At 33.6% G+C, this 26,961-nt stretch overlaps 1 protein-coding gene across 2 annotated transcripts in view; it reads left to right on the plus strand.

Moving 5' to 3' along the window:
- Window positions 1-3,110: 3,110 nt before the first annotated feature.
- The window catches only part of LIN28B (lin-28 homolog B), a 107,782-nt gene continuing 83,931 nt past the window's right edge, over window positions 3,111-26,961 (plus strand). Inside the window, exons 1-2 of one of the 2 annotated variants that reach the window (XM_063096065.1) lie at window positions 3,111-3,144; window positions 10,745-10,932. In XM_063096065.1, the coding sequence (XP_062952135.1) occupies window positions 3,111-3,144; window positions 10,745-10,932 (222 nt within the window). Of the gene's footprint in view, window positions 3,145-9,901; window positions 9,912-10,744; window positions 10,933-26,961 lie in introns of those variants that run through there. The other variant, XM_063096066.1, reaches the window with a different exon arrangement.

The following is a 26,961-nucleotide window of genomic DNA, read 5'->3' on the forward strand; positions in this document are numbered from 1 at the left end:
AATATTGTTATATATTTTAATAGTAGGAAACATGAAATCTAAGAATGTTTGTAATGGATAATATTTGTAAGTTAGGCGGTTCTATATCAGTAAATCCACATTTTAAAAATAAAATAATTGGAATAATTTATATGTACATATTTTATACTTGTAGTAGTCAAATATTTAATTGCCTATCACATTCTTTTTGATGAAAAAATGGTTTGTAAAAAAATTTTGTATACAAGTTTTTTTTTGTTTGTTTTGTTTTTTTAATAAAAGCCATCCTAGAGATAGTCACCCCAGATACAGAAACTTAAGTCATTGATTCATTCAAAAAATGTATACTGAATACTAAAGAATGCCGGGATTGCAATAATGAGCTAAATATTCACAATCACTGCCATCATGGAACATAGAGCCAAGATGGGAGAAAGAACATCTTCATGGGCTATTACATTAAATTACTGTGCAGTATTACATGGTAGAGGCATTGTACTCAGTATGGAACAGTGAGAAGAAAGAGCTCTTAAGTGAAGATCTAAATTATGGAAAGGGATTTATTCTAGTAAAGAGGCAGAGAAGTGTATTCCAAGATATTAGTTTTAATTAGATATTTCTTTTCTAATAAAAGGTAATGAACTCTATTATATAAAATAGTTCACCAAAAATTATAATATTAAATAGAAATACCCATGTAAGTAATATAAATAGCTGTGTTTAGAGAATAAATGCATTTAAAGAACTATTTTAATTCTTTATTGTTATTTCTTTTCAAGAAAGTCACCCAGAGCAAGAATATGAACACTTAAAATTGTAAATATGTTATATAACATTTACATATCCTGTTCCTATCATAGTTCAGTAAATAATGGATAGACTGTAATATCCATATTTATATTAATCCTATTTTATTTACCAACTCTTGTTTTTGAAAAATTTTAAATCATTACTGAACATCAGTGAAGTATATTGTTTGTGAAATAATTCCATCTCTGCCTTTGAACGGGATGTTAATATTAAACTGTTAATAAAAACATTATATATAAGTTTGGATAGTGAAAAATACGGACATTTTTATCATTCAAATTGAGTGACTTTTTTTTAATCCCCAAAGTTTATAGAACTCTTTTGTTTGTTCTGTTTAGATTTTGGTGGCCGGCCAGCTCAAACCATTGACTTTGGTGTTAGAATACTGCACTCTAACCAACTGAACTGGCCAGCCCACAGTTAGAACTCTTGAATTAAATAGCATTATTTTGCTAACTTTTTTGAACATTATTTGATTTTGACTTTATTAAACTTACCATTTATAATAACTTATCTAAGTTTTTTGAAAAGTTTTTATAACAAACCCTGTCTATTGTGTTTACATGTCTTTAAAGTATGTTGGTTTGATCGGATTAAACATAGGCTGTGGGCTATTAGAATAGAAAGGCATAAGCTAGGGTTTTGCTGAAATCTTTATGAATGATTAAATAAACCCACATATAAACCAAATGAGCAAAATAAAACTTGATACAGGTTCCATGTAAAGGAAAGCTCTATTTCAATAAGTTTTAATAATGAATTTTGGGGAAGTTAGGTTCTTTTGTTGTCTTGTGTGTTTCAGTTGTAAACACAGGATAACTGGAGGATTTAATATACAGAGGTTCACGTGCCTTTTGTTCACATTCTTCTATTCTTTTCAAATCTTACTCAGTGGGATTGTCATCCTTTGTAAGAAGAATCTTGGGTCAACATTCAGTGGAACTGCACTTGGGAAAACCTCCATTTCTTTTTGAGAAGAAAATTAGATTGGATCTTAAGGAATTTACACATATGGTTTATTTTGTGTGAGTTGGTATAATAGATGTAGTGTGTAAAACTTGGTTGAGAAAGGAAAGACAACTCTGGGTGGTAGCAGGTGAGTAAATGCATGTTCATACCCTCTATTTTCCAAACTTGAATAACTGATCCAAGCCAGAATAAAAATAATTCAGTGGCTCTCAGGAGTTTCTCTTCAATTGCTGTACTTCATTACTGAGGTGGCCTCTTAAGTTTTATTGTGTTGTGTCATCTTCCAGTGAATATATTAGAAACATCGATGTTTACACTTTTTTTTTTGGCAGGGTGGGGAGTGGTGGCTGGCTGGTACAGGGATTGAACCCTGGACCTTGGTGTTACATGTTATCAGCATCATGTTTGAACCAACTACGATAACAGACCAACCCCGCCTTATTTTTTTTTAAATATGACCGGTAAGGGGATCTTAACCCTCAACTTGGTGTTGTCAGCACCACACTCTCCCAAGTGAGGTAACCAGCCATCCCTATATAGGGATCCGAACCCATGGCCTTGGTGTTATCAGCACTGCACTCTCCCGAGTGAGCCACGGGCCAGCCCCCCTTACTCATAGTTTTAAAAGGAGAACTGTTTTTGCTTTTTAAAATCAGTGTTAATGAATATTTGATACCTTTAACTGTACTTAGTGATTAAATGTATTACCATTAAAGTAATTTTTTTTCTCAAAAAGCATTTGGATATAACAGAGAGACCCAATGTGAATCGATGGTATAGTACCATAATTAGATTCTCATGATTTATCTTGTAAAGTATATCTGAAGACGCTGGCCAGTTAGTTCAGTTGGTTAGAGCATGGTGCTGATAACACCACCGTCCAGGGTTCGATCCCTGTACAGGTCAGCTGCCAAAAAATAAAAAGTATATGAAGAGATAGTCAAATAAGTTCCTCAAGAAACACAATAGTATAGGTTAGGTAGATTTTAACTGTGATTGAAAAAAATACTGGCATTCTTGAATTACAGTGTAAAATTAAGTATCAAAAACAATTTAAACTGCATTGTCCATGAAATCAGGGTCTTCTCACTACATCTTAAGGGTCTTGTTTTAAACATTCTTTAAACCAGTGTCCTTTAATAGAAATAAAAGGCAAGTTTATGCCAGTTGGTTATCTAATTTTGCTAGGTGAGTCTTAAACTGTGAAAAAAAGTTTACAGGTCACTTCACAGGGTCAAAACTGGGCATTTTATTGCTTTCTAATGAGCCATTAAGATGAAGAAGAGCCAATTAAATAGGCAATTAATGTAGTACTGACTTGAGCTCTCTGATTTTAGGTTCTTCAGAAGACGATGAGGTCATTCAACCAGGTTTCATCAGCCCCAGGTTAGTCTTTTTAAAAAAATTAAATGTTTTACTTAACTAATGTTTAAAAAAGATCACTAGAGGCATATGAGAGAACTTGACAGCCCTCAGGTATTCTCCATCCTGACTTTCCACTTTGGCAAGATGGGTACTATGTCCTACTGTACTCCATCCAGATCACTCCATTTTTAAAACTGGTATTCCCACCAGAATTACATGGATGACATCTTCTAATTAACTCCTTTTCCCCGATTTTAGCAGAATTAGATTTTGTGATTCCCTTTTTTGTAACTCAAGCAGAATATTTAGTAAGTTATTTAATTGCTTATGGAGATGAATGAAAAGCATTCATGTCTTGTTCATTTTTGTAATTCCTATACTTAAATAGGCATTAACAAATATCCATTGAATTAAATTAAAAGTAGAGACTTGATGCTGTTTTCAAATAATTTACCATAACATAAATAGCACAATATCCTATATTAGACATTTTTGAGGGAATTTCTTTCCCTAATCTAGGAAGCTCCATTTATGGTTGCTTGCATGAGTGTACATCAGAATTTTCTCCTTGTTATCATACTGCAAAACTGAGTCATTTGAATTTTCAACATTTGAAACCTAGACTTTTGACATATAAATATTTTCTTATATTGCCAAAATTAGCTTAAATCTTATAACACTATTTTTTTCAGTAACAGTTTTATTTGATAATAATGTATCTGGCTTCTGCCCTGATAAATTTAATGTTTTGGCTCAGCTCTTGACTAGTACTACTTTGAAAACATACCTAAGAGCTGTGATATGGTGAAGTTTATAAGCATGAATAATAAGTACAAGCAAAATGATGTTAGTCTACTGTTAAACTTATCAAATATAGGATTGTGGATAGCGAGAGGAAAGAGTAAGGATCAAAAGGTTTAATGAGGAAACCATGATAGGTATTGCCATTTGACAAATACTACTTTTTTCTATAGTGAATTCTTTGACATGAAGATGATGCTTTGATGAAAAAGATTCTCAGAAGTTGCTACAATATTTTAACATACCATCTAGTTTCCCCTTATTATTGATTGTGGTTTTTCTCTAGGGGCAGCCCAAGACCTTTTTCTTTTCTGTTGGGAAATAATGTTAACACCGATGTGTTAAGTGACTGCAATAAAGTTTCATGTCTGTGTTTCCTTGTGATTAAAAAGGGGGTTAGAAGGGTAAGGTACCACTTTCACCAAAAGAGAGGTTATTTCCAGAGATTACCTTTTAAACTGAAAGACTGAAGATCAACTGGTCCAGTACCCTCAGTTTGCTGATGAGGAAACTAAGGCTCAGAGAAGTTTAGTGATTAGCCCAAGAGCACGAGGTTAGTAAATGGGACCAGAACTCAGGCCTCTTTCTCTAATTTTAAGCTGCATGCTTTTTCTCCACAGATTTGCTTCTCACACAGGCATCTTTAAAGCCCGAAGATTTCATCTTGTTTGCCTTGACTTTTACTCCGCCACTATTCTTTTCCTTCTCATTTCTGATATACTTGCCCTGTCCTCCCAAATTAATCTGAAGTGTAAATATTGAAATAATACCTGGAGACTGTGATTATTATTTGATTATTTGATATATATTGATTAATTCTTTGGATAAGATTAAGATTTAAAGAACAAACTTTTCTTCATTGCTTTGGGAGAAGGAAAAAGGATATGTTTACATTATTTAGTGTTTTTTCCACACACTCAATATTTACTGCAAAAAAGATCTTTAAATGATAAAATATACATGTTCAAGTAGTAGAGGTGAAAAATATTGACTTTCATTTTTCAAATAAAACATGAAGTTTTCTTTTGTGCTATTCTGGGCAAAGTAATGTAAAGCTTATGACTGAATGATTTTTTTAAAAAAAATCTCGTTACTATTCTAATTAAAATCATTGGCGCTGGCGGGTTAGTTCGCTGGTTACAGCACAGCCTTATAACACCACGGTCAAGGGTTTGGTTCCCCATTACACGCCAGCAGCCAAAAAAAAAAAAAAAAAAATCATTGAAGAAAGTATTTGTTGAGCAGTTTGGAAAATATTTGGGAGCAGTAATTATAAACTTTTTATTTTTCATTTTTATTGGGGGAGAAGAATGTTAATATACTATGATTTTTTGCCATTCCATTTTTTTAAAAAAAAGATACTTTCTGCAAAATGGTGGTCTTAAAATAATGCCCCCTCTCTGAATCAATTTTTTTGCCCTAAATAGTTTGCTGACACATCAATTAACTGAAAAGAAGGAAGTATTTGCAAATGCTTGTTTTTTGAAATATAAAGGCAATTTGTCTGGAAAACGTAAATTTATGCTAATCCGTTCCTCTAATTTTTCTTATTTCTGAGGAAATGTGTTAAAATATTTACGAAAAATTCTAAGAGATTTTTTACAGCTGTGTAAAAATTCTAAAATTGAACTGTGTTAAGCCAGAGCACTTTTCCTCCAGATAATTAGATGAGAACGGAATTTTGCTTTTTAGAAACAAAAACAATGTGCTCCCATATTCCGAAGCGCCCCTAAGACCAACGGAGCCAGTCGGGTGCCCCTTTCATTTGACTCCATGTTGTAAGAATATCAAGAAAGTTACCGCCATGTGGTTTACTGAGACGCAGTGGGAGGAATCGGGAACAGTTTGTCCGACGTGCGGGTCGGCAGCTTTTAGGCGGGAAAGATCACGCTGCGGACTGAGAGGGTTCGGGAAAATCGCCCCCGGCCGCGCGCCCACCCGCTTGGCTCAGACGGCTTGTCCTCATCCAAAGGCTCACAGCATTTGGATGTTTTCGTAGCTTCCCGAAGGACGGCGCCGGGGTCTCCTGGAAGACTGCTCTATTTTAGGCATGGCCTTGTGGGGGCGGTGGGGGTCCTTTTCTTGGGTTCTTCTGAGTCCCCCTCTCCCCATGACCTCATTTATCTTAGATTTAGGAGATTCTGGAATGTCATAGATAAAGGGATCAAATTATAAATGATGTGTGTCTGGAAATTCAGTAAAAAATAGTAGATTGCGCCTAGTGTTTTTACTATAGTGGTGAAGGCAAGGGTTTCTTTTGTTTGGTGTTCTTGGGGACAGGATGACAAATGTAAAAGCCCTTAATTAGTGAGAAAACCGCCTTCATTGGAAAGCCTGGACTTGTAGAGAGCATGATGTGATGAAAAAGGGAAGGTGAGAGGAAGTTGCGGGGGCGGGAGGTGGAGGGAAAGATCTGCTGGCCCGGGGGTCTCCGCGACCGTGGGGCGCAAGCTGCCGGTGAAGGCGCAGGGCTTGCAGACCCCGCCTTATTTGTGGGGAGGAGAGGACGGGTGGAGTCGCTGGCCCTGGTGCCACAGCCCCTCCTCCTAGATTTAAGAAGAACCGAAGCATTGTTTCTGCTTTAATAGAAGTCACTCACTGCCCATAGTTGAAAACAACGACGGTGGGCTCTGGCACCTCTTTCGGCTCCTTGCGTTGTACGGTTGGGGGTAAAAAGGCTGAGAAAATGTGTACCTCGTTTTTTCAAATAGGGAAACCTAAGATTGTGATAACCAACGGGCATGTGATAGGTTATTTCCTTGATTCTCTCCCCCCCGCCCCCCAGTTCTTTATAGCTACTTAAACTCATTTTAAAGGCATTTTGAAAGAACTATGATAAATCAAGCTATAAAACATTTGCCTTTCTCAGGAATAAAACATGCGTTTTGAGTCAAACACAGGTTTTTCTGGCTCTAAAAACAAGTAGGAAATGAGAAAAAAATTAAAACCAGAAGACTTCAGGAAGGTGACAAATTGGAAAGCATTCTAGGAAACTCATAGGACCATTTTATGTGAAAGAAGCACTATGAGCTTCAGAGCTTATGGTCAGTTTATAAAAGGATCTTAGGCTCAAAAGATTTGGGGGAGGGTACAGAAAGACGAATCTATTTAAAAGACAGAGCCATAGCCTTGAATTGGTGAGTGATATTTTCTTTCTTACTGTGTCTCCTCACTTCACTTCTCTCCCTTTGCAACTTCCTTCGTTAGTCCTTCGCCCTCTACCCTTCCCTAGACTTCTCACTCCCCTTTCTCTTACCCTCCCCCCAAGGTATGTAAGTATATTAGCCCTAAATTCTTTGTGAATGAATTTTAGAGGATTTCTCAGGGTTCCCAGTTGGAAAAAGCCTTCTACACAACTTGAAAGGCTGATGTCCCTCTCAGGAAATGAACGAGTCGATAACCTCTGACACCAGTGACCAGTCCAGTGAACCCTACCTTAATTCCACTAATACTGGAGGCCCTCAATCAGGCAACACTGAATCTCATAACTATACCATCCAACGTGGTTCAGTTATGGTATTTCACACTTTTCATCTACGTGTTGATAGCTTTGAATTTCATCAAATTTAACAATAAACAAGGTTTCGTCATCCACCTAGATGTTATCCGTCTGATTTCATAATGATTAAACTGTTTTCTAACTAAAAACAAACTTAGAGATAAAATGTTGTTTACCATAAATGTTTAACAGAACTAAACTATACTGGCCTGTGAACCTTGTAATTTCTTTTACATAAATAACAACACTTCCACCTCTTTTTACCTGAATACTTTTGCAAATTATTTTTGTCTGAAACCGGATATTGACGTTTTAAAGTAGTTCTTTGAAATATAAAAAAACACTAACTTATTTTAAGTTAGTTTTTCTATTTCATGTTATGTGAAATGTTTAACCTGTGATGCCATCATTAAAGTTACTTCTTCATAACTCAATGTAATCAGTGTAATAGTAGTAATCAATTTCTGCTATTAAAATAATATCTAGTAAATGCTTTGTTAGCAAATAATTCTTTCAGAACTTCAAGCTTTTGTTACACTTGGAAAATCACTTGGATTTTTACAATTTTTCTTTTCTCTCTACTGGCTGGCACATGGTTATTTCCCTCAAAATAAGTAATATGAGAAAGCTTGCCCTCTTTCCTAAGAAACAACAACAGAAAAAAATTTTGAAAGTTTCCAAATTGATCAGTTTTGATTGTTGCCTTTTATCAGAAACATTTGAAAATAACTTTTTTAAATACACATCCATTTCTTTAAGATCTGAGCCAATTAGTTTAAATTTACATTTAGTTGTTGAATATGGGGAGGGGGCGTAAATAGGTGTATGTGTGTTTTTCAATAGTTTTTCCATTCAGAATCCTATTTTAGTTTGTGAGAAACAATGTTAGAGTGTGGACGTGTTTGGAGAGACGGGAGGGGTGTTGCGGGCATGGTGGGGGAGGGTCAACTCAGTAGCTTTGCCGAAGGGAAGTGGTATCTGTACAGTTAGTTTCTCCTTAAACTGCTTGTTTAAGAAAATGGGGGGTGGGGTGGGGAAAGACTGGTGGTGCGTTTTAATGTTTCAATGCGGGTGGTATTTTATATTTTAAAAGAAATAAGGCATTTCTAGTTAATCTATAATATTTACTGTAGTAGTGTTCGATAAGGGTTGTAATGTTGTCAGCATCTCGTAATCAACAATCGTTTGAACCGATTTGAAAGGTAAAGGGTAAGCATTTTGAAACTGGGGCCGGTCGGGGAAGGCATTGCAGGCGCCTAACCTGTTATTAAGTTTTTGTTTATTCGACTCTTCTACCCGCAGGGTCCTGTCAATGTTCTATGAATTTTACCTTTTTTCTCCCACTTGTCCTTCTTTCTTCACCCCACCCCCGCCCGCGGCCTCTTTTTTCTCCCCCACCTCTTTCTCTGGCTCTGCAGCCGCCTCTCCTGGCGGCTCCTCTTCACCTCCCCTGCCTGCTCGTTCCCCTCCCCCTCCTGCCCTACGTCGTCTTGCTCTTGGGGAACAATCGCCACTGATTGAGGTTCACTCTATGTTAGGCTGGAAAACTGGGCTGTTATTTAGGAAGTCATTAATCACATCTCCTCCCCCGGAAAGAGATGGCGGAGAAACCTGTGAAGTACAATTCCTTGCCAACCTACTCTAAAATGTTCCGAAATGATAAACTTAAAACACAATTTGACTCTATGAAGGTGATAGCGATTTTTCTGGTAAGGATTTTATTTTAAATTTGAAAAAATTTCAGGGCACAATCATTATGTGCTTTTGCCTTTTGTAGGTGTATATTACCATTATCTAAAGTTTCATGGAGATTTAATTAGGTTTAATTAGATTGTTTACAAATTATATATTTTTCTCTAAGAACCAAGTGAAATATGAAATTAGCGTCCTAAGCAGGTTTACTGCCATGGAATAGTTGAATTGTTAGGGGGGAAAACCCCTACATCGATTGCTGTATTTAAAGACCCCCCTCCCCATGAGATTATTTAGACAGGCTTGTGTGTAAGGCACGCGTGTGCACATATATGACTGTGCCGTTTTTCTAAATCGACGATTCACAAGGACCTTCCATTGTGTTTAAGTAGAAGCACGAAATCAGCATTCTGATTTATCGTAAAGAAGCGTCCCAAATTGTCTTTAAGATAACATGTTTGAGTTTTTCGTGTTCATTCATAAATTATTTTGATGTCAGCATAGATGAAATGGCGATTGGTTATCTCTTCCTCTTGCCAGCCCCTTAAGGATCCGAGGTGAAATTAGTAGCAAGAAAGCATGTAATTGACAAAGTCACGTGTGCTCAGGGGGCCAGAAACTGGAGAGAGAAGAGAAAAAAACCAAAAGAAGGAAAGCACATTAGACCATGCGAGCTAAATTTGTGATCGCACAAAATCAAGATGTTAGATTGATGCAGAAGATCACTCCGTTCCAAAGGGAAAGTTTTCATCTCACGAGTTTGGACCTGAGGGCCCGTGGGGCAACATGGCCGAAGGTTAATTTTCTTTTCTATTGTTTTACTGTGATTTTCTTTCTTCTTCTCTCTCCCCCTCCCCCCCTCCCACCCCTCTTGCCGGTCTCCCCCTTCTCCTTTTACCCCAATACTGGGCATTACCTCCCCACCCCCCATCGCGCAATGGGGCTTTCTGCAAACCTATTGTTATAGATCTCCAAAAATGTTTTGTACCGCCCACACTGATTCACAACTTGAAAAGCTTTCAGTGGGCTATTGTTTGAATTGTGTGAGTGTGATTAAGCGCAGTTTCAGTTAGTGAGCCCAAGAAAACTTTTATACACCTGCCCCCTCCCCCATTCCACCCCAACTTTAATTGAAAGTTATGGGGGGGAGGGGAATGCACATTGTAGATAACCCTGGATTCACTGCTGCCGCATGTGCATTAACTACTAGTTCTAACCATCTCCACGATTTCTTTCCTCCTCGTGCCCGCCGGAGAGAATAGTTTCGCTGAAAATTTCTCCTTATAAATGGGATCAGTGTTAAATCAGCAATATGCAAGTAAAGTATTGCATGCTGTACAGTAATATGTGGCTGAAAAGCGGAGTTAAATGAAAAAGTACACGTATGTACAGAAACGTGGAAGTTGGCGTGATCGACAGAACAGCCTGGCTTCCCCCTCCCCCGCTTCCCTTTTAACCCTTCTCATTTTAAATATTTTCTGTAAAAGAAAAGGAATCAAACCATTTATTTATATTTTTGTCTCCTCTCCCTTTTCCCTCAAGCAATTTTTTTTTTTTTTTTCCTCTTTCGGTGAGCACAGTATGGGAATACAGACTAACTGACTTTTTTTGTGTACTGTTCTATCTCAGGCGGGGCAGGCAAAGGTGCTGGAGAAGAGCCCGGGAAGCTGCCGGAGCCGGCAGAGGAGGAATCCCAGGTTTTGCACGGAACTGGCCACTGTAAGTGGTTCAATGTGCGCATGGGATTTGGATTCATCTCCATGATAAACCGAGAGGGAAACCCCTTGGATATTCCAGTCGATGTATTTGTACACCAAGTAAGCCAAACTTTTTTTTCCCCTCTTCACCCGTTTCCATATGGAGGAGTTGATCAGTAGTTATGTCAGTAGAAGTACAATATTGTGTACCCTTAGGTATATTGAAAGAAAAGATCTTCCTTAAAATCATGAGATAATCCAGTTTTTAGGGTATGTGCATGGGCCCCTTTCGGGGTAGCTTTTCTTAAATAGGAAATGAAATCTTTGAAATTTCACTGTTTGAATTCGGGTTGAGTTTAGTAGCATTTCCCCCTCGACAGCGAAATTGCTCTCCTGTAGCTTCCGGTGTTATTGGTTACGATATACTCTGTCCCCCGTGCCTCGTGAATGGGTGGAAGAATGAATGAAGAAACAGTGATCATTTTAAAGTTTAAAAAAAAAAAGCAAAACAATTTGCTGTTATAAGGAATATATAGATCCCCTTATTTTAGACACCTCTAGTCAGAGTAGCTTCCTCTATTATTTCATCATTGCCTGCCCTGTAGTCATTTGTAGATTCAGATCAAAATAATTTGATTTTATAGTAAAATAAAACAGAACGCTGTTGGCAAAGAATGAATTTGAAGAAAGGCAAGAGGGGTGCTTGGTAATCAAACATTTTAGAAATGTGCTCTGTGTAGGGCATTGGTCCAAGGATACTGTCTCTTTAAGAGACTGAACTCAAAAAACATGTGGCCAGAGGCGGCTCTAGCTTGTATGTTTAAAATGTGTTAGTCTGCTACTTGGGGGTAAATTTCCACCATTGCTTATAATGTGTTGTAATTTTTTAAGATGCTTAAATACCAAACAGAATGTCATTGCTTCCCATTTTCAAAATTTTACCTAGGAAATAATAAATTAATCCCTTTCTCCTTTACACTCATCTTTATTGCTTAACTCTTTATAGTATAAAAGATATTTACAGTTTGCAAACTGGTTTTTTCATCAAAAGAAATACAAATTCTCTGTAATGAATTCTTAGTTAGAAAAAAAGAAGTTTAGGGTTAAAGAGGTTTATTTTGGCTTGACAACCTAAGATAAAAAGAATAAATGGCTATTAATACTACAGATTGACATAGTTACATGCCTGAAATACTTAGTATTTTGCATGAAAAGCATATATTTTATTTGATATTGTGTTGCATGTTCCTGGTAATATTTATGCCCTCTCTACCCCCCCCAAGGAATATCATCTTCAAATCAAGTATATAAACAATAGAAACATATGAAACCATTCTGTTTTGATCTGTTGTCCTGTGGTGCTTAGTAGCTTCCTGACCTTGCTGTGTGGTGTGTTTTCTTTCCCTAAAGGCCTGGCCATCATTATTGGCTGTTTACATGTAGAAGGATCAGCATAATCTGTGAATTGAAACGGGGTTTAAATACATAAATAGGAGTTCACATACAAGCTACTGGATTTTATGCAGCCTGTTTTATATTGCAGAATGAAGCTTTATTTTCTGCTTTTCTTCCTCCTCAGACTGAATGACTAAAATCATTGACAAATCCATTTTCTCTCAGGCTCTTGCTTCCCCCCTTTGAACCTTTTTTAGGTTGTTAAATTGTTCTTTACGATCTCATAAATTTGTTTTATAGATGAATGAAAAAAATAGCCCTTTTCTTCTTTGTCTGATCACACCTTGTTATAATTTGGTTTTCTATGTTTACCTTTTAAAATATTCAAATATTAGACATTTTATTAGCCAATGTTAATGTTTAGATTCATGAGACATCCAAATTTAAACTATTTAATGCTTATATGTTGATAGATATTCCTATATCCACTGAATTAAAAATATTATGTTGCTGGTAAAGTTTTTATATATCCCTAAAAGTTCCTAGATTATAAACATCGATTTTTAATATTTGACTTTCTTTAATCTTCTGTTACACATCATGTATTTACGTTAAGGACAATATAAAATGATGCCTAGTTAAAAAGGTTTCTGTGTTATAGTGGGATTTACATAAATTGCATATAAATTTTATGAATAACTGTTTTGAAGAAGGCAGGCATCCTACTGATTTTAGCCAAGCAACTACAAGTAACAATTAGATGATCCTACATGATACATATGGGTGTCATGTGAGCATCCCTTATAGAATCAGCTTGTAAATCAGGACACTTTATAAAAATTTAAAAAACACTTTTAATTATTATTTTAGCTGCTATTTTTGTTGTGTGAGCATTTTTGAAAATATACTGGGTTTTATTTATAGGTTAGATTTTTTTCATTATGTTTGTATACTGTTTGGTTATAAAAGAATATGCATCGCAGATAATTAGGAATTTAAAATGTTCAGCTGGACCAATATCTACTAAAATTATTTTAAATATATGACAGTTTTATTTTTTATTTTTGAATATTCAGAAGTACACATGTCATTGCATTTTTTAAAAGTATTCCGAAACATGTTTTTAATAGTATATATCTGGGTCATAAAAAAGAAATGATTTTGGTTTCTTTAAAATAATATTTAAAAATTTATGCCAAGGCATCTTGGATTTATTTTTCTCTTTTAAAAATACTGAGTGCAAAAAACTGCGTATGAAAACAATTCAGTTGCTATGAAATAAAGAGGATATATGTGTAAGTGTTTTTAAATAGAGCTATACATTTATTGTACATAATTCTATTTAAAATTTGTTGGCAGTAATACAGTCATACTTTTTTGTAGTTTCTTGTGGTGTCACCACCTTCTCAAAAGAAATACATGCCTAGGTGCTGTATCTTTAGACACGTTGATAAATGCAGTGGAGTCTGCAGTTTGAGGATGGTGTGTGACCATTGATTATTTAAAATGACAGTCTCCCTATGATTTTCTAATGTTAATTTGTGATTTAAATGATCACATTTTTAGGGTTTGAAATGAATATATGTATTCTGACCCATGTTAGCTGTGAAGCATTAATAAAGTTCAGTAGTGAGTATTTTATTTTAAACATTAACAAATATATATATATATTGTATTTGTGAATTTCATCACATTTCTCTGTTTCTGAGATGTTCCTTAAAATATTTAATACAGACTTGTAAGTCTAGGTTTTTACTAAGGTGATTTCATCAATTAGAATACAATTATTTTATAAGTGCTAATAAATAATACTCCTATTAGTTTCTTATTATTAATAAGGTTAAATATTTGTACCCCCAGTTAGATTGTTGGATAACATGTATATGTTGCCTGGAAAGGTCACTGGCAGTTATTTTAAATATTATAAGTTTTTAATAGGACTTAAATATTTGATGGTACTTTAAAGGAATTACATGGTAATTAAATATTAGGGTTTTTTTTGTAGAAGGTTAGTGTTACCCAGTAACTACCTGTTGATGTTTGTTATCATGCAAGTTTTTCCTTACATAGATTTTGATATTTATTTTCAAGGCTATTATCTTGCCTAGTAAGATAAAATGATCATTTTAATTTTATTTTATTCTAGGGTAGTATGGAATCAATTTTCCCTGTTGCCCTTTCTTCAGTAATTTGAGTGTTAGTACTTTCTTCACGTATTGGGTTTACATACATTTGGAATTCTTTGCCATGAAATATAACACAAAGAATTGTTAAGATAAATGTATCTTATTTATTTAATAATTTATGCAAGAATTTTTTCCAAAGAGAAAGAGTAATTTTAATATGACTGCAGTTAAGCTACCATTACTCAGAGGCTTAAATATTTATTAATAATTTGGTTTTGAAATCTTCATATACCTTTCGAGTATTGATGTTTTTTTCTTATCTTTATTTCTGATTTATATTTTGATCTTTGTAGATAATACAAATATCCATATTACAAAGATTTTATATATTTTATGTTCCTTTTATTACTTTGCTTAAGAAACATCTCAAGGAGTAATGGAAATATAAGAAATAAGAATAATAATTGTAACTGAGCTAAATTTAAAGCATTATTAATAGTGTGGGATATGAAAACATTTGGAGATGACTAATATTTAAATATACAAAAATTTTAAGTTTTATGCACAGTTCACTTATTTTATCTAGGATAGAGTTCATGTCTCTATGTTTTTAGTATTAATTTACAAAAACAAATTTACTCCAGTATGTTCATGTTTAAGGGCTTGCATAATATTTTATTGCTAATTAATTAGACATTTTGTCATGGGTTAGCATGAAAGCATTTTTCACATACAGAATATGAAATTATTGTTATTCCTAGGCTGTTTAAACTGCCAGTTTAAAAAAATATTTAGAAATCTTGGGAATTAAAAATGTGATCATAAACAGTTATAGCTTGTTTGTATATCAAATTACGTGTTTAAATATTTTGAAAATGGTTTCTAACCATTTTATAAGACGATTTTTAAAGATGATTTGCCCAGTTGACCAATTCAGAAGAATCCCAAACAAATGCTTTTTTAAAGCTGCTTAATCATAAAATCGCATTTAAAGGCATTTAAAGCAAAATTCTATAAGACTTTAGTATAGCTCTAAAGATATTGGATACTTTCCCTTTGATTTTCAGATGATGGTACATTTTCTTTTTTTGTTCTTCTAAAAAGATATGCTTATTCTTATTCACTTTAAACTTGAAATGTGAATTAGGTACATATTCAAGACATAGTCCTCCCTCCTGTTTTAAAGATTATTGTTGTACCTCTTAAATATTTTTCTCTTACCTTTTTTTTTAAGACTTCATTTTTTCTTAGAGCAGTTTTAGGTTCAGAGCAACATTAAGAGAAAGGCACAGAGATTTTTCATACACCCCCTGCACCAACACATGGATAGCCTCCCATTATAAACATTCCCCACCAGAGTAGTGTGTTGGTTACAGTTGATGAACCTACATTGACTCATCATAATTACTCAAAGTCTGTAGTTTACGTTAGGGTTAGCTGTTGGTATTGCATACTCTTACTTATTTTTGATTCTTTTTTTTAAAGAGCATTCACAACAAGTGGAGGCAATAAATCAAATAATTGTTTTTAAAATAAACATATAAGTGACAAACCACTTAAAAGTATTCAGTGTAACATCTTAACTTATCTTTTAACTTATCTCAGAGTTCTTGGGTTTCATTTAAAAACTTGTTACCTGCACTCAACATGGTAGATTAAAAAGTAAGTCCTTCACTGTAATTTTTGTTGCTTTTAGACAGCAATGAAACTTTATTATTTGGATTAGCTTTAATTTTTCCTGTTTAGAAATTATATAAATATTACAAATAGTTTTGTGTATCTTAACTGAGCAGATCTTTTTGGTATTATGATTCACTTAAAAGTTGCTAGTCAAAAATATGCTGTACTATGTTTTTATTTCTAAACAAAGTATAACCTAAACCAAGTGAGGATGTTCTGATGAGTTAAACTGGAAAGTTATCGTGTGATAGTCAACTTGATTTGGAACTAAATATGAAATAAATATTTTATCATTGTCAACTATTACCAGTTCTTCATACCCTGAGATATTTCTCCCTAAATTTTAAGTAACAGAATTTTAAGCTTGTTCAATGTATAGTTACTATAGGTATAGCATTGTACCATGTACAATTCATAAGAAACTTAGGTGATTTATATCCCTCCTTAAAATAATTTGATTATAACATCTAATAGCATAAAAGTTGATAATACTAATATGTTCAAGAAAGTACCTTGCAGATCAGAGGGATACATTTAGAAGTGATTTTTTTAATGAGTATTCTGTCAAATGAGTAACAAAAGTATTATGTTGTATTTTGATGTATCAGGATTCATCATTTACCTAGCAACAAACTGGAAGATAGTCTGATGATTGTTCCCCCATATCTAAATATTTGACAATTTGAAAATGTCTTCTAAAATAAGATTTACAGATAAGTGATAGATTTAGTCTTACATTTTTTTCTATAACCAGCTATAAACTAGAGTAATAATACCTAAATTTGTAGGTTGTTGTGAAGAGTAGAGATGAAATATGAACTGCCAAGTAAGTAGGTGTTGAATAAGTAAACTAAAACGTAAACTGGTCTTTGCCAAAATAAAATCATGCTTAAGTTATATTCAGTGTCATATACTCATGGTGGAAAATTAAATTGCTCTTGTCTTTTATATGATTTCTTTAAAATTAGACAAAATGTGTTATATAATATTAATAATTTAATTTCCATTACAGTGAACTCTATGGCTTTTTATTATAGTTTTATGGTATAGAATATTGTTTAATATGAGTATTGTTTAAAATATCAAGATATAAACTGAGGCTCGGAAATAATTTTGTTATACAGATATTTATGTTTTAATAGTTTGTTATACCATGAGATTTTACCTATGTTTTCAGGTATACATATTCAGCTTGTATATTCCTCAGTATAAGCTAGGGAAAAGACACTGTTTTAAGTAGACCTGCAGTGATAATTTAATACCTATTGCTCTATTAATAATTACTTAATCCTTGCAAGATAGTATAGAATGGTATAAACTCTGGTGAAATAGACCAGTATTCAAATCCTAGTTTATTAGATGTCTGTGGTGGAAGTAAGTTACTGAGTCAGTGTCTCAGTGTCCTATAAATGGGGGGATGAATATAGTTTATCCACTTTGTGTAGGGATATTATGGGGATAAAATGTTATTACACATGTAAAGCACTACACACACCGCTTGGCAGATAGTAATGACGCAGCATTTGGTCCTAGTTGTTATCACAAAGGAGAAATAGTGTAGTAGGTGAGGGAAAAGATATTGGAAATGAGAGTTTGGGTTTGGCTCTGCCACTTGGTGGGATTCTGACTTTAGGCTAGTCATTTCCTGGGAACTTCAATGTTCTCGTGGGTAAAATGTGGCTAATAATATCTTTCCTCTCTGTTTTATTTTAAGGCAAAGGTCTATTGAAATAATACACATAGAAATAATTTTAAAACATAATAATCTTGGGTTTAAGTTTTAATCTTTATTTCGAGAATATTTTTATTAATACTTTCACCATATTAATGGTTGCCAGAAATTTTAAAAGATATTAAACTTGTCATTTATTTTGTTATTTTTGCCTTGTCAGCTTTATTGAGGTATAATTTATATAAAACAAAATTCACCAAATAAGTATATAATTAGATGAATTTTGACAAATTGTATAATCACCACCATCATCATTATATAGAACATTTTCATCACCTCAATAAGTTCTCTTAAGAGCTCATTTGTAGTCACCCTGGAAGAGGCTCAGTCAGTCGCCCTATTTGATCATTGATATACCTTATAAACTGGTTCATTTTAGCTTTGTCTTGTTAGACATAGGCTGCAGTCCAGTATCCTTTATCAAGAAAGGTCCACATTTATTTCTATGTTTTCTCTGTTTGTTTTTCTTTAGTTATTTCTCCCGTTGAAGTACCTTTACAGCAGTAGTTTCTGTGCTTATGAAAGAGAGATTACTTCATATGCATTTTGTTAATCTTTGGTCTTAATTTCATTTATCCTTATGGTACTTTTCATACAGTATAAACTGATTACTTACCTAAAGGGCATAATTAGGCCTATTGATATTCATATTTCTTGTCAGAAATTTATTGAATTTCTGTCTCAGCTGGATTTTTGTATAAACCTTCTTAGAGGTGTAAATCAACAAGTTTGGCTTATTGCTATAGAAAAGTGTTATCTTTTAAGAAAATGATTATTCTAGAAAAATTGCAGTTCACTAATTTATTCAACTCATTTTTGTTGATGACTTATTAAGTGTAAAACACTATTAGGTTGTAGATGTAAGAGTTCTGCTCTCCAGCTGCCTATACTTTTTAGTAAGATTTTTCCAATTCTCATTCTTTTCTTACAAGATGTGAAAGCAAAGGATCATTTTCTTTTTACAAATCTAATCATACAGCCTCTACCCATTTAATTTGGGGATAACGATGGTAAAAAATAAATGTTACTTTTAAAATTTTGAGCTAACAATGATTTCTTAACAGTCTTAAAATATATGCTTTTCAGATTTATGCAGAGAAACTACCTTTGCCAGTGCTCAGAATCATATTAATTTATTGTGCTATTGCTATCAATAGTATACTTAATTTTTACCAGCTGCTTTAAATCTTTTGTTATAACAGTCCACGTTTAAAAATCAAAACACACTTAAATTTGTTAATTTTGTTAATGTTGGACTTTACTTTTAAATCTTGTAAGTTTAATTTGGTAATTACTCAAAGATTTTTATTTAGTTTTATTGTTCTAAATGATATAAAGACTCCATATAAATTTCAAATTACTTTTAGTTTGACCATGATTTGTTCATGACCACTTCTTCCCTTAAATTTTGTGAGCAATTCCCTAGGCCATTAGGTGACAGTGACTAGAATGTTCTCAGATCCTGTAATGTAATTAAAAATGTTAATTCTTAACATTTTTTATTCAAATGAATTGTCTTTATCCTTAGTCTGTAGTAAAAGTCTGATAACACGTTTATATCTATCACTTTAAATGCTTAATAGATCACTGATAAATTGTAAAGTTTAGAATTAATCATATCAACTTTTTTTCCTAAATACGATTTTAACCATAGATGATTTTGCTTACAATTTAGAAACACTGGTGCTTGCAAATTAATTACACTTTCAGCAACTCCTTTAAATAGATTAAATGATATTAGAGACATGTACCTAACACAGTTCAATGTAAGGCATTAATTTAAAAAGATGAATGAATCTTTTTTCAGTTTTAAAAAGAAAAAAAAACTTCTCTTGTTAGGGTTAAACTGTGCATAAGAAGTTTAATCAGAGTATTGGCTTCATTTTCTTAGCTCTCTAAAATTTTAAGTGCAATACAGTTGGATTTGCATGTTTGCCCCTTTCACTGTTTCCTCCCCCATGCCATTGAAGAATTTTGAATGGTGAGGAATTTGCGCCCTTTGGCTCAGGTTGCAGGCCTACTTGATCAAGCCAGAGAAGCCAGGCTCAGAACTATTCATTGCTTATCTTTTCCTTAGGCCACTTGTAAATTCTGCTTTCAGCTCTGCAGAAAAACTCTTTATGTTGTACTTAAATAAATATAAAGCTTGGAGTATAAAAATGGGCATAATAGTTGATGCTTGATTGTGACTTTACAAGGGCTAATTTCATTATCTTTAGAAGTTTTTTGCTGCATTGCAGCTTATCGGATGTATATAATTTTTAAGAAACACATGTTACTTTTTATATTATAGAAATATCCTGTTGGTAGTGAAAGCATGGTGATATAATATTCTTTCCGAGGTTGAGATTTTACACTTTTGAAATGTAGTGATTACTTTTAAGTAATTGAATTAATTAATTAATTGAATGAGATCTATAAAAAGCCCCAACGTATTTTATTTTGATGTACTTAATTTCTAACATTTATGCTGACACTTAAAACTTGCCTGAATCAATAATAACACAAGTTTATGAGCTGTACCAATAATGGTGTAAAGACTTTACATCTAGACCCAGGTTTAAACAAACACAAAACACTTTGGTCTTATCTCAGCATCCTTTAAAAGTATACAGCTCTGGTTCAGGACCTCAGGACCACCCATCACCCTAGACACTGGATACTCCTATTTATTCAAGAGGCTTGTGAAGTATCTGTGCCAGTGGGGGATGGTATGTGTATCTGTGTAGGGAATCACAGTTAGGTGATTTTACCCCAACAAAAGCAGCAAGATTCCTTATAAGCTGAATTATGTCCCTGCAGAATTGTCTAGTTGTAAAACCTAACTTACTTTAAACACTTGTTATTTTATGTAAGTGCTGGTTGCAGTCTTCACATTTTTGATGCTTTCAGAAGGTTAAAGTGGGCCCCTATTATGATTAACCTCAATCCATTACAGCTTTTTGGCTTGCAGGCCCCACCCATTGGCCTTGGATAGCTAATACCAAGCTTTTGTTTCTTCCTGCAGAAAGAAAACTTTTCTTTCTCTTTCATTGCTTCAGTCATGTGACTTCCCTTTTAGTTAGTCACAGATAGGGTTGAAGTGAATCTCAGAATGAATGTCAAGAGTTTTATGTTTATAGGAAATATTTGTTGAAATGTGCCTCATTCAACCTATGTCTTTATGCATAAAATATTTATTTTGAATGACTATACCTATTTAACATCCATGCTGTTGTCTTTAGGAAGCCAAAAAAACTTCACTACGAAAAAGATTTTAAAAACAATACTGACCGTTTTGTCTACACCATGGTAGGTTTTTAGTGTACTTACTTTTCTGTCAGTTATCTTTTAGCATCATTTGAGGTTTCTAAACTGTAGCTTATTTCTCAGAACTCACAGTGTACAGAAAGTCGGGGGGTGGTTGGGTGACTTTAACAAGGAAAAATCACTGGTAAAAAAAAAAAAAGAAATGTGTTCTAGGACTGTATATACATTTAAGAAGGAATTAATTAGATATATTTTTTCTTGCTTTTCTTCTCTCTCATCTCTTAGTAAGCACAGTGTAGCTAATTATTTGGGAGAAAATGCTATCCAACTCTTATAATATTGATATAAATGGACTAACATTTCATTATGAAGTTAAATGAGGATAAATGTTGGATGCTTAGTCCTAATCAGGTGTTTTAGTCATAATGTTATAAGTTACTATGAACCATTGAGTATTTAATCTTTAAAGTTATTTTAATTTGTTCTTAAGCTACTTTCAACTGTACATTTTATTTTACTAAACAGTCTATTGTCTCCAAATAATAAGTAAAATATTTGAAACAATGGTAGTTTCAAAAGACATAACCTCTCTCTCATTGATTTTTAAAATATATTGTTCTTTGGCACATATTTCCATGCAAGTAAGTACTAAAAGACTTCTAAAAATACTATTTAAAAATCTAATGTGTATTTTTGTTTAAAATATTTTACTTCAGTAAAATACTTTGAGACTATTATGAATTAAAAATTGATTTTTTGCATTTTCATAGTTTTGTATATCTTAAAAGGCAATGATATTTGATCATATGATTTTGCTATCAATCCAAGAAAACTTGGTTGACTAGATTTATAAACATGATGTTTTAGGATGAATATGGAGGAATAAAATCATCATTTAATTTTTAGTAATGTGTTTTGTGATAAGTTTTTTTACGTTTAAAATTTAAATGAAAGATTTGTTGTGCTACATAGAAAGACTACTAAGTTCCTGTTAATAGTAATGGGTTACCAACTTTTCAAAAACTAGGATCTGTAATTAACGTGCTGGTTCATGCTTTCATTGACATTAAAATTTATAGTAAGTGGATGTAATCTTTGTGTTCTTTATAATTGAATGTTTCATCTTGTTTTCTTGATTAATTAAAATATTAATTTTTATTGATATTTTAATTAATGTTTAAGTTGTCACCAGATTTTTGCTTTTGGGAAAGATTTAGGATGCTAAATCTTTCAAATTTATGATCCCCCTTTATTTACCATTTGGATAGCAAGGTATTTATAAAACACTAACAACTATTATTAAGCATTTGAATCTAGTACTGATGTTTTTTGTTGAAATAATCCATTTGGTATCCTAGTGTCACTGAGTTTTAAAATAAAAAGATTAACAAATAAAAGCTTACTTTAAAAAATTGTTACCAGGCTTTTTTTGTGACACATCCTTTTTTTTAAAACCTAATACTTTGGTATTAACATCAAAATTTGATACTAGAAGGTAAAAAGTTGAGGTTTTTCTTCTTCCTAACTCTTGTTTTCTTCCTACAGAATTTTTCTTTAACTTCTATGGAGAAAAGTAGTTTTTAAAATGAATGTAGTTGGCTTTAAGTGTCTTCATGTTTTGTCAAAAGTAAAAAGCTCATTTGGGTGGAGATAATATCATTTACATTCCATTGTGGTACTTGTTTTCATGTGGATTATTGTAAATATAAGGTTGATGAATGATTTGGTTTTTGGATTTTCTTTCTCCTAAAATAAACTTAATAATAAATAGAAAATAATTTTTCAAATAGTTGTAATATATGAAGCGCCAAGTCAATTTGGACGTTTGTTTCAGTACTTATTCTTTAGGGTTGAGTATTTACTTTTTAAAGATATTCAGATGTTAAAAAATCTTAAATAATGTCTTTTAGGTGATGACCAGTTTTTCATCTTCTCTGCCTTTAGTTTTAAAAGTATCTGGTCACTGTTAAACCATTAATATTCCTATAGATAATTAAGAATTTCCTATGAGATTCAGTGTTCAATGTATATTAAGAAATCTCATAAGATATGGGATGTTTTCAGAGAGAAATTTTGATAGAAAAGAATTTATTATTTTGATTTACATTTTTCAATTTTCAGGTATTAATTGAATAAAATAAATTACCCCAAATATTAGTGCATTTTGCTGTCCCCAAATTATTCCCTGCCTTATCATTATAATTTGACCTGCCACCAGAAATTATAACAGCCCTAAGTGGCTTCTCTCTTCAGTCTCCCTTTCCTCTTCTTTTCCCCTCCCCCAACTCCCTTCGGGAAGGAAGCCTGAGGCCCTAGCTCTAGAGATACCAGGAAAAAGCAGTCACTCAGCAGAAAGTGTCTGTCTTTAGCAAAAGGAAGTGTCATTCCTTGGAGAAGAGTATAGTTGAGAAAAGGTTGATAACAGATAGTAGAGTTTTAGAATTTGTTCTAAACTTTTTTAGTATTTATTTTTTGTACAACCGGGTATCACTCACTGTCAGTATGAAATAAATTCTACTTTGTCTGTTTAGGTTTTAGTAAAGTCAAATCCAGTCCTTCACCACTTTTCTCTCCTTACTCAGGTTTGGATAAATCTTTTATACATTTTCTAAAGGCTGTTATCAGTGATTTTGTAACAATGAAGAGGAGAGTGAGTTTTTAACAAGAGCGTTGGATGGTTAGGTAATTTTAAAATTTCTACACACTTATTAATATTACCTAAATTTCCCAAGAAAGTATAAATATATGAAATGTTTTACTTTGTGTTATTTGTCAACTAAAGGTAATGTTTCCGTGTCTAGCATATTTTTACTTACAAGAAGGCTATGAAACCACAAACTGAATGAAATAATTGATATTGGTAGATCCAGATAACTCCTTAGAGAGGCTGTTTATGAAACAGGCTTTTTTCCAGGATGAGTAAGAAAATGCAGAGTCAGTGGATTAAGTACTATGTATCATAGCATAAGATTGCTGAAGGGCCCAGGTTTCTTCTACTGTGCTATAAGTATTTCTGCTAGCATTTCTTCATCTTAAAGGGTAATCAGTCTCTCTACTTACCTCCACATGCATTTGATTAAGTTTCTCATACTTGTTGACCCTAGTTTGAAAAACTTAAGCAGTGTGGTCATGTTCTCACAGTAAGCTTAAATAGGATTTTAGAAGTCATAATCTGTAATATGAAAGATAATAAATATGATTATTTCATAATAATACTTATGTTTTATGGAATGAACCAAAGCTATTTCAAATTTTTGAATATTATTTGTTTAAAGGGAACATACAAAAATATTATAGTTAAGTAGATTTAAGGTAATATGAAATTGTAAGAGTGCATAAGCAATCTTTTGATAGAATAATTTTTAAAATGCAGTTAGATTATAATCCTGTTTCTCCCTATTTGTCCAAAACCCTCTCCAAATTAACATTTATATATATATTTTTTCTCTTAAAGATGACCAGTAAGGGGATCCTAACCCTTGACTTGGTGCTGTCAGCACCATGCTCACCCAGTGAGCTAATTCCTTTATGGGATCCGAACCCGTGGCCTTGGTGTTATCAGCACCACATTCTCCTGAGTGAGCCACGGGCCGGCCCAGCATTTATATTTATTTTGTTTTAGCTGCTTGCTAACACTAAATTCCCACTACCACCAATCCCTAGGCATAGATCCCAGTTTGCCACCATTTGTTCCTAACTGTTCATACAAAGACTCTGGTGTAACACCCTATACGAGAGCTTCTGTTCTGTCAACACAAGAGAAGCCTTCAGCTACAGCTAGTCAGTATTTTAGTAGTGATGATAATCATGATATCAATAAGGACAATAGAATGATAATATTATCGTGTAATTTTTGTAGAGTGCTTGCATGTGCCACATACTTTGCATTTTATATCCGTTAACTTTTCACAACTCTGAAAGATAGGTACAATTATTGTTGCATTTTTACCAATGAAGAAAATGATCATAGGATGACTAATTGCCTCATTTCATACAATTCTGACATCAGTATGACTCCAGAGAACTGCTTTTTAGTCTCTTTGCTCCAAACATATGTAGCTGTTTTAATTTGTGCTGGGTGCTGGAGATTCAATTATGAGCAAAGAGCAGAGAGGGATTCTGACCTCGTGGAATTTAAAGAACAGTTGGGGATACAGACAATCCAATCACACAATTAAAACTGCTATGAGTGTGATGAGGAAAAGGTACACAGTTCTGTGAGTGTATAAGGTGAGGTTTCTGATCTAGTCTCCGGTGGGGAAGGCTTCTTTGGGGCAGTAGATTTGTGATGAGGGATAAAGAATGAGTAGGCAAAGGACAAGGAAAAACAAGAAAAGAGCATTCTAACAGGAGGAGGTTATGTCCAGAGGCTTTGTGGCAGGAGGGAAAATGGAAATTTGTTGAGCTTTAGCTTTACAAAGTATTAAGATTACAGAGATCAGTAACATCCAGTCCCTGTCTTTAAGAGCTTACAGGTGTGTTTGTGTGTGCCCGCCTGCAAGCAGTCGACCAATAGTTCTCACAAAGTGATAAGTACTAGGACGAGAGCATTGTAGAAGAAATTGCCCATGGTTTTAGTAGCAGGGAAGGCTTTATAAAGGAAGAGACTATTTGAGATGGGCCTTGGCAATACCTAGGAATTTGTCAGCCTGATAAGGCATTGCATACTATAAATTGTGCAAAGATGTGGACAAGTGAAAGAGCCTCTTGGAAAGGCCGGTGAGCATCTGGGCAGGGTAGAGATGGGGTGGGGGACTTGATGAATGGAGCGATGGGTGGGGAGGTGGTGGTAGAGGAGTGGAAGATGAAGCTGAAGCCAAGGTGGGAGCCAGCTTGTGAACTGGCAGGTTTATCCTCCTTATTGGTCTTCTCCCTGAACATTGCTAATTGTGAATTTCTTTAAAGTGTTCACTCATCCAAAACCTTCATTGGCTATTTGTTTTCTGAATAAACTTTAGACTTCTTTTCTCATTGAATACAATTTAGACTTCTTAGCCAGACATCCAAACTCTTCATGATCTGAGTGAATCTATTTTTCCAATCTTTCTTCTCATATTTCATATTTAAATTTTTGCTTTGTCAAGTAGGACCTTATAAACATTTTTTTTGTAAATTTGTAATTTTTTTGGAAATTTGCAAATATTTTATAAGCATACCCTACTCTTCTTTGCCTCATCCCCTTTCCACAAACAGTACTGTCTTTCCCCTAAATTCCTTTCCACATTCAATTTTGGAAATCATTGCCATCCTTCAGAACCCAGCCCCGAAGTCAGTTCCTTCTTTCTCTGAGGCCCTTTCTTATAATTTTAGCTAGAACTGCTTATTTATTTTTTGAAAATTCCCAAACTCTATATAAATAATGTGTTATTTCTCATAGACTGTCTTTTATTTTGTTTTCTTGTTTTTCTTACTAAATTGTAAACTAAGTAGAAATTGTTTCACCAGATTTTGTATTCCTACAATACATAGGTACATGCTTTTCTTATAATTACTATTCCAAAATATTTATTGAACAATAAAAAAATAATAATGCATTAGGAACTTTTTCCCCTGTTTTTCATTGGATAAAAAGATATGGATTATAGGAAACTATCTGGATTCATATTGTCCGAGAGAGCATATGTACACTCTTCTTGTTTAAGAAAACCTAGTTTAACTTATATTCTGTTCCCTTTTATATCACTTTTACATGTTCATTATGCATTGAGTTATATAGTCTAAAGTATCTACAGTTTGTTGGAGGAAGGACCTATCTGTCTAATTCTCTTTTTAAGTCCACAGAACATTGAACTATATGTTTAATAAGTGTTTTTAAAGTGGCAATATCATTGCAGAGATGAGATGATGTTAAACATAAATAGTGGAGAACTTGGAGTGGGAGAGACCTGTGTTTGAATCCTAGCTCCAGTGCTTACCAGCTGCTTGAATTTTGCCAAACTACCTTACCTCAGATTTCCTATCTATAGA

This window comes from Cynocephalus volans, chromosome 5 (assembly GCF_027409185.1).
Source record: "Cynocephalus volans isolate mCynVol1 chromosome 5, mCynVol1.pri, whole genome shotgun sequence".
NCBI classification, from domain to species: domain Eukaryota; kingdom Metazoa; phylum Chordata; class Mammalia; order Dermoptera; family Cynocephalidae; genus Cynocephalus; species Cynocephalus volans.